Source organism: Drosophila sulfurigaster, chromosome 3 (assembly GCF_023558435.1).
Source record: "Drosophila sulfurigaster albostrigata strain 15112-1811.04 chromosome 3, ASM2355843v2, whole genome shotgun sequence".
Lineage (NCBI taxonomy): Eukaryota > Metazoa > Arthropoda > Insecta > Diptera > Drosophilidae > Drosophila > Drosophila sulfurigaster.
In genome coordinates, this window is record NC_084883.1 from 43891418 (window position 1) to 43901948 (window position 10531).

The 10531-nt window shown below is 46.5% G+C and overlaps 3 protein-coding genes across 4 annotated transcripts; 2 read left to right on the plus strand and 1 right to left on the minus strand.

Moving 5' to 3' along the window:
* The first annotated feature begins 194 nt into the window (after nucleotides 1-194).
* On the plus strand, nucleotides 195-2744 carry LOC133840445 (uncharacterized). Of its 2 annotated transcripts, none has more exons than XM_062272276.1 (5): nucleotides 195-405; nucleotides 463-954; nucleotides 1011-1236; nucleotides 1292-2158; nucleotides 2223-2744. In XM_062272276.1, exons 1-5 carry the CDS (start codon nucleotides 341-343, stop codon nucleotides 2505-2507), a joined length of 1935 nt encoding a protein of 644 aa, XP_062128260.1. In that variant the 5' UTR covers nucleotides 195-340; the 3' UTR covers nucleotides 2508-2744. The 2 variants fall into 2 exon arrangements, with proteins under 2 accessions (XP_062128260.1, XP_062128259.1); XM_062272275.1 differs by having other exon boundaries at nucleotides 197-405; nucleotides 2220-2744.
* Nucleotides 2745-3118: 374 nt separating this feature from the next.
* Nucleotides 3119-6819, minus strand: LOC133840437 (ribosome biogenesis protein BMS1 homolog). Its single transcript, XM_062272257.1, has 2 exons — nucleotides 4922-6819; nucleotides 3119-4865 (listed from the first exon to the last, which is right to left on the minus strand). The coding sequence occupies exons 1-2, from the start codon at nucleotides 6717-6719 to the stop codon at nucleotides 3187-3189; spliced, it is 3477 nt and encodes a 1158-aa protein (XP_062128241.1). The 5' UTR covers nucleotides 6720-6819; the 3' UTR covers nucleotides 3119-3186.
* A 367-nt stretch (nucleotides 6820-7186) lies between these two features.
* LOC133840448 (coiled-coil domain-containing protein 6) lies at nucleotides 7187-10424 on the plus strand. Its single transcript, XM_062272285.1, has 5 exons — nucleotides 7187-7534; nucleotides 8115-8232; nucleotides 8288-8378; nucleotides 8435-9295; nucleotides 9352-10424. Exons 2-5 carry the CDS (start codon nucleotides 8117-8119, stop codon nucleotides 9880-9882), a joined length of 1599 nt encoding a protein of 532 aa, XP_062128269.1. The 5' UTR covers nucleotides 7187-7534; nucleotides 8115-8116; the 3' UTR covers nucleotides 9883-10424.
* Nucleotides 10425-10531: the final 107 nt, after the last annotated feature.

Here is a 10531-nt window from a genome sequence, read left to right on the forward strand (position 1 = left end):
GTTCAACCTGCTGCAGCAAAAGCGCCACAGCTGCCATGGCAACGACGAACTGCAGCCCCAAGTCGGAAAAAACACTCAAGGATTTGGCTTGTTTTTTTTTTGTGGGCAGAACAAACAATAAACAAACGAAACGAAACAAATAATCGTCGTAACCACAGCAGCAGCAAGCAAGCGTTTAAATTTTCAGTCAACTCGCCGGTTTTAGCAGCTCAGCTCAGCAGCACTCCAAACAAAAATATATTATCCACAAATAAATTTACACATTTTGAGCTGCAAACAACAACAAAATATAAATTGTGTGCGCAATTGAAACACATAATTCGGCGTTGTGGCATTTTAAATGGTATCGCCGCGCAAATCTGCATCCGCAGTAAGTAGTGAAGCTCGCTGGGATAACAACATGTCGTGAGTAATTCCGTTAAAAACCGCAACAAACAAAATGCTTATCTCCCTTTCCCACAGTTTACCGGCCAAAAGTTGTGAAAGTCTGTTCTCGGGCAGCTCTCGCGAATCCGCCAGTCAAATCTATCAACGCAAGCCGCCACAACGTGGCATGAAACAAGGCGGTGGCATGCGTCAGCCAACCATGGTGCCCAGCAACACCAACAGCGACATCCATCAGCGTGTGATGTCCGCACGCAACTTGCGCGTCAAGACCTTTCAGAATCAACTGACCGATGCCCAGGCCGAGATTGCCAACTTGGCCCATGAGAATCGCATGTTGCGCACCATGCACAAGCGTCAATCAACAGCTTTAAATAAATATGAATCCACTGGAGCGGAGTTGCCTCAATTGCTGCACTCGCATGCGGAAGAGTTGCGTGTGTGGCAGACAAAGTATCGCAATGTTCAAGCGACCAACAAAGAACTGGAAGCAAAGCTCAAGCAGAAGGAGGCGCAAATACTTTCACTTAGCGATCAAAATCGTCACTTTAGTCAGCTCATCAAGGACAAGTGAGAGAGCGAAGCCTTAACTAAATTTAGATTTATTAACGTTTTCATCTCTATAGAAATCTGGATGAGCGCCAAAAGCTGCAGGATCGTTTGCGCACCTTGGAGCAGCGTCTGCAGGAGAAGGATAACGACATGAAGCTCATGTCACGCAAGGTGCAATTGGAGTCGAAGAATTGTCGTCAGCAACTGCTCAACGAACAAAAGAAAACCAAGGAAGTGCTGCTCAAGCTGGAGAAAGCCAGGCTTGAGATTAGCGGCTATCGCAAGCTGGAGGAGTTCACAGTAAGTCCAAAGAATATTAACTAAAAACCAATACTAACTCTGTGCTCTCTTTTAGATTGACAAGGCCAATCCCTTGACCTCCGGTCGCCGCACCAAGCTGAACGCAGTTGATGAAACCGACAAAATTGACAAGCTAGAGAAATCATTAGAGCTGCTAGACAAAGCCATTGAGAAGAACAATCAAAGCGAGTTTAATGCTTTAACCGATGTCCTCGAAACTGACTCGAACTTTGACTTTGACAAAGACGATGCCGATGAAGAGAAACATGCCTCGTCTTCATCACCGTCTAGCGATACTGTGTTGGATAAGGACAAAATGAAACGTGGCAAATTGACGCTGCCACCGGCTCCCATTCCACCCAAGCCGGTGGGCAACAATAGCTCAGCATCACGTCCATCGCTCAGCCAGATGTTAAATCAAAACAAGACAAAGCCAGTGGCTGCTCGTTTGCGCAGCGGCGCTTCAGTAAATGGCAGCGTCTCCACGTTGGCCAGCAGCAATGTGCGAAGTAGTGTAGCTGGAGTAGCAGCAGTTGGCAAACGACGCGATGGAGCAGGAGGCGATGGTATGCCCAAGCTGGCCACAGTTGAGGCCAAGCTCAACAAACTGCAGACGATGACAAAACCCTTGGAATTTGATTATGATGAAGATTCTGATCATGTTGACGATGATGAAGATGCTGACGATGATGAAGAGTCGGCATTGATCACAAAAATGTGCCATGGTGCCGTGGAAGATGAAGAGCCAAGCGATGATGTCGATGAAATCAATCCCAATGAAGATAGTCCGGTTAATTATGCAGCTTATTTGGATACCAAATGTGAATTATCCGAAATGCTGGAAATGGAGGAACCCGATGAGGACGATGAATTCGATGACAGTGGCGATCAGTCGTCGCCTAAGCTAGCTATCGATGACTTGGTGAGTAACCCACACATCTTGTTCTCTCTATGCCAAATTAACATTTATGCTTTTGCCACAGAAGATGAATTCGCGTCAGGGGCCGAACATGAAGGAGAACATGTCGAATTTGCGTAAGCTCATCTCCGATGACTACAAGGAACGTGAGAACTTCTTGGACATTCACTGTCGCCCCGCCTCGGGCAACAATAACAACACTAAACCAATGCGTGAGGATCCCGCGAAGAAGAAGCGCAACAACATCATTCCATCTGGCGCAGTCATTGCACCGGGAGCCTTGCCCGCAAGTCGCAAACATGCGTTGCTGGCGGCGCTTAAGGTTATCGATGACAACAAGGACGAGGATTAGCCGCGTCGCTTTTACACCCACGTTTAGAGTTTAGACCATAAGCTGCGTTAAGTTATATTTTTTAATTGATTTCGAAAGTAAAAACTGCTCCGTGTGCCACAAGCCGAGGCAGCTGTGCAACAAGCGCTGGACAAAGGGCTGTCCGCACATTTATGGATGACATTCCCATGCCATGGCGGCATTTTGTCCAGTGATTGTTGCAACTGCAACGGTCAAAGGCCCGCTAATTAAGGCAAACATCAACAGCTTTATAATTTCAACATGTTGCTGTTAAAACAACAGCCACTAATCAGCATTTGAGGCATGCCTCGCTTAACGGCATTGATGGGTCCGAAAAAGGAAGACATTGCTTTAACTTTGACCTTAAACTAGGTATATATGCCGGTAACCCAGTTTTGGTATTAAATTCAAGATAAATCCGGTATAAAAGGCCCCTAAATGAAGACGTTCTGTGACTACGCTACTTTAGTAATTGTTTTTGGTCTATGCCGTGGAATGAACTTTGTTATTAAATTAAACAAATTGCCAATTAAGCAATCTCATTGCTACTAAATTAAGTGACGGTTGAGCGAGATATGCTTCTATTTTCGTTACCCGCATTTCTAAATCAGTTCTAGGTTTAAATTGTACAATCATTTTTTATTTAGTCCTATACTTCCTATCTACAATCGAATCGACTTTACTTCTGGCTCTTGCCACGCATCTTGCTAATGGCCCGCGAAACCTTCTTGCGCAGCTGTTTCTGATGCTGCTGCTTGGAAGCCTCATCAGCACGCTTCTGGGCACGGAACTTCTTCATGCGCTGCTGCGTCTCCTTGCGATCCCGATTGCGTTTGTCCTTGTAGTTCGTCTCGATCATCTTCATCATTTTAGCCACCTTCTGCTCATACGGCGAATCGACGACAGCGACACGTTCCAAGGCTTCGCGTGGATTCTCCGGTCCCAACTTGGGTTTATCCTTGTAGGGCAATGCACGCTGCAACGCCTTGGGTATAACGAGGGGACGGAAGATCTTCGGTTTTCGCACAACCTCCGTGTACATGCTGTCCGGCTGCGCTTCGTTTTGCAACGCACGCTCTCGCTTCAACTGGCCGAGCGTCTTCATGCCCTGCCACTGACTCTTCTGCTCGGCGGCCAACAGCAGAGAGGTGATTGGCGCATAGAAGCGCGGCACCTCCACACGGAACCAGGTGCGACAGAAAACAATGTCGCTAAGCACAATCTTATCCTCGAAGGTGGCACGATATGAACCTTCAGGCGTATGATGCGACTTCTTAATCTGACCACGCATACCGGACACTGTTTTGATCTTGGCTCCCTCGAACTTGGCAACTTCAAGCGACGAGTGAAACATGTCTTTGATGTACGCCGTGTTCTTATAGATCTTGAACGGATGTCCCACCAACTTGAGTTTCTTCATAATCTGCGACGATTTGTCCAGTTCGGTAACGCAACCGGTGGCAGCAATACGAAAACCGAGACGCTTCATCTCCTCCTGATCCTGACGCACAGTTTGCAGCGCCAAGAAGCCGGTGTTTTGAGGTGTAATTGGTCCCCAGAAGGTCATGCTGCAGGTGACATGATTGGGCGTATACTTGAGGTAGCGTTGCCTAAAGTTATCTTCCACCTTGGCAAAGATGGCCACCGTTTGGAAGCGTCGCCAGCCCATCGACACAATCAGTGGATCACCCGTCTTGAGGATCTTCTTGTACCAACGATGCTTCTTCACCTTGCAGTTCACATAGCCCACATTCTCCTCGGTCATGTTGAGGGCTCCGACCAACACCGGATAGCTGGCATCAAAGTTCTCCACAAACTCGGCGGGCATTGTCTTGAAGCCCAAACGCACATAAAGTCCTGCACGGTATCCCTCGATTTGAATGCGCAGTTCGTTGTCCAGATGCGCAAATTCGCTCTTGTTTAGTTCGCCTTGCTTTTGTGCCTCCGCTTTCAAATCCTCGTAAAAGGAATGATCTCCGGTAATACGACCGCCATCCTCTTCACCTTTTTCGCCATGATTATCATATTCGGCATCGAATTTCGCTTTCAACTTGAGTTTCTTGGCCATCAGCTCCTTTTTGGTTAAGTTCTCCTCTTCCACACGCGTCATTTTGCGCTTTTCACCGGGAGTTGGCGCCTCCTCTTCACTGCCTGCGGCTGCCTCGTCTTTGGGTTTGCCACTGTGCTGTTCACCCGTTTCTAGATCCTCAAAGTCGCCATAGACCTCGCTGTCCGCATCACTCATGTCGTCCAGCTTTAGCAGATTTTCGGCATCCTCCGAAGCCTTCCATTTGCCCGTGACAAAGCAGTTCTTGATTAGCTCTTTATTGTCTTCCGTCAACCAGTCACGGGTGACACCTAAATTAAGTATTCGATAGGTTAATCTTGTCAAGTATCTATGCTGCTTCACTTACCACCCTGATACTCGAAAAAGCAGCGCTCGTCCTTGTCGCGTATGTCCTTATCCTTTTGCAGCTCCGTCTGTTGCTTGGCGGCCACACGAAACAAGCCACCCAGCTCCTCATCGGAGTCGTTTTCCTCCTGCTCCTTTTGCTGCTCTTTGCTGCGTTCACTCAGGTTGTAAACGCCATAGACAATTCGCATTAGATTCCGGGATTCCGAGTGACGTTGTAGGAAAGCATCGCGTGCCTTTTGCGCCAGATTCCTCTTCCAGCTCATGTTGTTCGCCAATATGCGTGACTCCTCGTCGTCTTCATCTTCATTCTCATCCTCATCGTCCTCATCATCATCGTCATCTTCTCCTTCTCCCTTCTGCTTCAGACTTTGATACTCTTCATCTCCTGAAGAAGCATCACTCTGTTCCTCATCCTCTTCTTCCTCATCGCTATTCTCGCCACGCCAATCGTTAGCTGCAAATTCATCGTCCTGTTCTTCATCACTGTCCGCCGCATCCAAGCCTGAATCACCTGCTGCTTCATCGTCCTCCTCTTCTTCATGGTCGCTCTTGTAGTCCTTGGATTTCATAGGCGCCGCATCGGAAAAGAGTCGAAATTGCTGCTCCTGCATTTGCTCATCCATGGTGGCCTTCTTCTCAATCAGTTTGGTGACCAACGCCTCCTGCTCCGTTGCCTCCGCTGTCTTCTCTTTGTGCGAATGCGAACCCTGCAGCTCAATATAGACGGCATCCTTGTCATACACAATACCGCCCACTCCCGACATCGGAGCATAGAGCAAACGCTCCTTCTCCAGCAGACTGCGCTTTTTCTCAGTGCCGGGGAGCGGACAAGGATCCGGAATCATGCTCAGCTCATCGATACGAGCATCGCCAAGGCCAGCAATGTGTACCATATGCTGCTGCTTGAGTGGCACACCACGCACATAGCCATAGAGCACGACTTCGCGATCACACTTGGGATTGCGTCGCACTGCATCCGTATTGGTGACATCTTCAACACGATCCACCAGCAGATAGCTGTGAGCACCGCGCCACTGCAGCGGACGGAACTTCATTACCGAGATGAAACGACCCAGATTCTTGATCTCATTGCGCAGATACTCGCCATGCAGCAAGCCTGAGAGATAGAAGAGCTTGGCTCCATCGTAGACTTCAGTCCAGAAGCGATGTTTGAGTTCCTTTTTGCGTTTACGCAGTTGCTTCGGGTTCTTGATCATATCCAGATGCGTGAGTACGCCCATAATCTTGGGCATGCCGTGCACTTGACAGATATTGAGGAACTCAAAGATTTCCATCTCGAAGCCATAGCTGGCATCACAAAGAAGCAACACAAGATCCGCACATTTCGCCACATCAATCATTGAATTGATGTCATTGTTGCACTCCAGCAGCGTGATGCGACGCTTTTTCGACGTCACTATGGTGATAGGTCCCTTAATATCCGTGACATTTGTGCGCGTGAAGCTCTTGATCAGATCCTTGATCAGCGTTGTTTTGCCCACCTTTGGTGGTCCCACAATTGCAATAAGCACTGGCGGCGGTTCATCGGGAGTCTGATCTACCACAGGTATGTGCTGTTTCTTGGCCGTAAGATCTTCTTTACGTCGGAAATTGCGCTCGGCACGTTGCGCTGAGTTGATTGCAAACGCTTTGGGGTTTCGTTGGCGCGCGGTCAATTCGGGCTCCTTTTGATTGGAGTCTTTCTTGGCCTTCTCCTTCTTTTTGTCCGCACTGACGCCGGACTGGCGGGCACGGTGCTGCTTCCGCTTGTCTTGGCCAGCAGCATCGTCGGCCATTATTTCGTTAAAAACACAAAATATTAAATTTCCACAATATGTTTACGAATTTCTGTTGCACGTGCTAGCGGCACAAGCACTGAATTTAAAATACCGTAAAACCAACATATTGGTCACACTAGTGAAGCAAGTCGATTTCAATGAAAAAGTAATCGATTATCCATTTTTTCAATCGATGCATATTTAAAAAATGTGTTCAATACAATAAATAAAAAAAATCCTGTTAAAGTTATTCTTGGGAAATGCAGCCAGGTTAAAAACAGGAAAACTAAACTCAAGAAATTTATGTAAATTTTTTTCTATTTAAGCTGACAACAAAGAAATAAAACTTGCGCTCAAAGTGTATAAAATAAAATAAGAATGTTATTTCAAGAAACTGTGCCGACATTCCAAAATTCGCTCATACCAAATAAAGTGTGACCAACCTTAAACACACTTCAGTCAGTAACTTTTGTGCACAGTAAATTGGTATACTCGAAATTACAAGTTTCGGTCACACTGCAGCACTGTGAAGCAATTTTTTTTTCGCATTATTCATTTTTAGACAAAAACTTGCAAAATGTTGGTGCGATTGGGAAAAGTGGCAACCTATTAAATAGGCAACGAGTCAGGCACACGCAAGCGAATTCCCTTGTTCGCCCTCCCCCAACCCACAAAACGGTTAGTAATATAGTGCGACGGGAGCTGTGTGCAGTGCAACACAACAAAAAAAAGGAAAAAAGCTCAATACTCGCCCTGGCAAGAAGAAGCAGCAGAGGCGGCGCGTAGTAAAAAAAGCAAAAAAGAAGCGAATCGTCGACAATACAAAACTTCAGGTAAATTGTAAATGGCAATAAAAATGGCAAGCACATATATATATTTAAAGTGTAATCTCTTTCTCTGTCGCTTTGACGGCAACAACTGTTTGTCTTGTAGTTGTAGTTGTAATGTGGGTGAGGTGTTCAAAAAGGGGGTCCTGCTTAAAGAAAGGGTGGGGTGAGGTGGCTGCTGGAGGAGCCGCCTGCAAGGCGAGAGAGATGATTTCAATGCCACGCTCTCACACTGACCTTGTTGTTGTGCTGTGCTTAACTATCGATTTCTAAAATTGCATAAAAATCGCCCAAAAAGAATGAAAAAAAAAAACAAAAAATAAAATCAACAAAATCAAGTGAACCGCAGCGAAGAGTGAAGGTTAAACATTTGCTGCCATTCTTTGTTTGTAGCAAGCAACAACAACTGCGATCAGAGTCCCAGAAAAACAAAAGCAGCAACAACAGAAGCGTATACATTATTCTTTGTGTTTTACTTTTTGTTTTTCTTTATTTTCGTTCAGTCTTGTTTTTGTTTGTTGCAGCGCAAAGACACGAATTGTGTCTGGGCATTAAATAACATTCTCTTTTCTTCTCTTTGCCGCAGCTATGGAGAGTCCTTGTGAGTCGGAGAGTTCACTAGATGGCGGCACCATGCTGCCCCCCAGTCCTGTATCCCGGGAGCAGCTACAGAAGCGCATCGAGTCGCTCACCCAGCAAAACAAGTAAGTAAAGAGAATTCTCTTCGTGGCTTCAACTAAATTACTTCACCGTTCCCAGAGTGCTCAAGGCAGAGCTGGATACGTCGAAGACTAAATTTAAGGTGGTGCAGGAAGAGAATCGTTTTCTCAAACAGGCCTCGGTCATAATCGTGAGTAACTGCAATACTTGTGAAGCTCCCACTTAACTCTTATCTCAATTCCACAGCAAGCCAAGGCGGAACAGGAGGAGGAATATATTTCAAACACACTGCTAAAGAAGATCCAAGCACTCAAGAAGGAAAAGGAAACGCTGGCGCATCACTATGAACGCGAGGAGGAATGCCTCACTAACGATTTGTCGCGCAAACTCGACCAGCTGCGTCAGGAAAAGTGCAAGCTGGAGCAAACGCTCGAGCAGGAACAGGAGTGTCTGGTCAACAAGTTGATGCGTAAAATTGAGAAACTCCAGGCGGAAACGGATAATAAACAAACGAATTTGGAACAGCTGCGACGCGAAATGGTTGAGCTGGAAAATACACTCGAACAGGAGCAGGAGGCGCTCGTGAATAAACTGTGGAAGCGCATGGATAAGCTGGAGACAGAGAAGCGTTCGCTGCAAATCAAATTGGATCAACCGGTGTCGGATCCAACAACGCCACGTGATATCACCAATAATGCCAATGGCGACACGGCCACTAATCTGAGTGCACACATACAAACGTTGCGCTCAGAGGTGTTGCGTCTACGCGCCAATCTTGCAACCGCCCAAAAGGAGGAGAAATCCTATCGCGAGGAGAATGCACGACTACAGCGTAAACTGAAACAGGAAGTGGAACGACGCGAGGCGTTGTGTCGCCATCTCTCCGAATCGGAATCATCGCTAGAAATGGATGAGGAGCGTTTCTACAATGAGAATCTAATGGCGGGTGGCTCCACCACAGCTGCTGCTGCGGCCGCGGCAGCCGCTGCAAATGCGCAAAGACAGCGCACGATCAGCAGTCCAGTGTCGCACAGTCCATCGAGCAGTCGTCCACTCAGTCCTGGAACGGCGGGACAAAATCGCTGCTATGCCTGCGGCCAACTTGTGGTGAGCTTGCAAATTAAATACTTAGAAGCATGGATAAATATTTCGTTCTTTTGCAGAATCGTCGCGCCAGCGAGCGCTTCATTAAGCCAGCACTGCCTACGCCCATGCTGGGTCTAAACACTTCCGCACCCAATGTGCTAACCACAACAAATCCATTGCTGGCCACTGGTTCCGCTGCCATCTACGGGGGCAGTGCAGCTTCAACTGGCGGTGGCGGTGGTATGGCTGGGTTTCTATCGAATCTGAGCAGCGAACGACTGAGCTTAGGTGCTGCTGCTGCAGCTGGACTGCCTCAATCAGCGGGCGCCGCTGGCACTTTTCTAGCGGGTGGCATCTTATCACTAAACAACCAGCAGCTAACTGGCGGAGGAGGAGGATCTTGTGGCGGTGGCGGTACATCGAGCAGCGCTTCATCGTCGTCGTCCAACTTGATGTTGATGAACAATTCGTCCAGCGGCAATTTGATCAACAACAGCAGCAGAAACTCTTCGCTGTCGGCTTTTACGCCCACCAATCAGCCAAGTGCAGCGGCCACGGCGTTTATTCAGCCAGCCAGTCCCATGGATACTTCCACATGCAAGGAATAGGAATATATATAGATAGCATTGCTATCAAACACACATCTTTTCTCTCCCCACACACACACAAACACACCCCCACACACATACACATACACATACTCTCAAGCACACACAAAACACACAAATTATGCACGCAAGCAAAACCAACCAGTTTAACGAAAGTATAAAACATTAAAACCCCCTATTAATATAAGGCTTCTCTCTATCACTCTATGGAGGCGACTCAAAGTCGCATCATTTATTTCTCTATTTGTAATTTGATATCAAAATCTCTTAAAAGTTATTGTGCGACACTTTCAAAATATTATTATATATACTATCTCGGGAATTCCTAGACCGACGTGCGCACTAATCGATGCAGGAGTTACGAATATTTAGCGCTAATCTATATATATATATACTAAGAATGAAGCGATCTTTTTTTGTTTGTTTACTTCGGTTCCAATTAAATTAAACAAAATGCAACAAAACACAAAGCAAAAGAAAAAAACAATACGACATCGTATGTAAACCGATTGCCCACTTTTTCCTCGCATGTGGGTCTACAATTTTTTGAAGTATATGTATGTAAGTCAAACAAATAAAGTTCAACAATTACAATTTAAAATTCAAATTAATTTTTTAGATTTCATTTACGCGGGATGATATTTAAAAT

Bases quoted from the DNA above. Each gene is read 5' to 3' on its own strand.
- LOC133840445 (XM_062272275.1), top strand. From the start codon at position 341: ATGGTATCGCCGCGCAAATCTGCATCCGCAGTAAGTAGTGAAGCTCGC. The intron at 955-1,010 runs GTGAGAGAGCGA...TCATCTCTATAG, and splicing joins AGTCAGCTCATCAAGGACAA to AAATCTGGATGAGCGCCAAA. The intron at 2,159-2,219 runs GTGAGTAACCCA...CTTTTGCCACAG, and splicing joins AGCTAGCTATCGATGACTTG to AAGATGAATTCGCGTCAGGG.
- LOC133840437 (XM_062272257.1), bottom strand. From the start codon at position 6,719: ATGGCCGACGATGCTGCTGGCCAAGACAAGCGGAAGCAGCACCGTGCC. The intron at 4,866-4,921 runs GTAAGTGAAGCA...TACTTAATTTAG, and splicing joins CTTTTTCGAGTATCAGGGTG to GTGTCACCCGTGACTGGTTG.
- LOC133840448 (XM_062272285.1), top strand. From the start codon at position 8,117: ATGGAGAGTCCTTGTGAGTCGGAGAGTTCACTAGATGGCGGCACCATG. The intron at 8,379-8,434 runs GTGAGTAACTGC...TCAATTCCACAG, and splicing joins AACAGGCCTCGGTCATAATC to CAAGCCAAGGCGGAACAGGA. The intron at 9,296-9,351 runs GTGAGCTTGCAA...GTTCTTTTGCAG, and splicing joins ATGCCTGCGGCCAACTTGTG to AATCGTCGCGCCAGCGAGCG.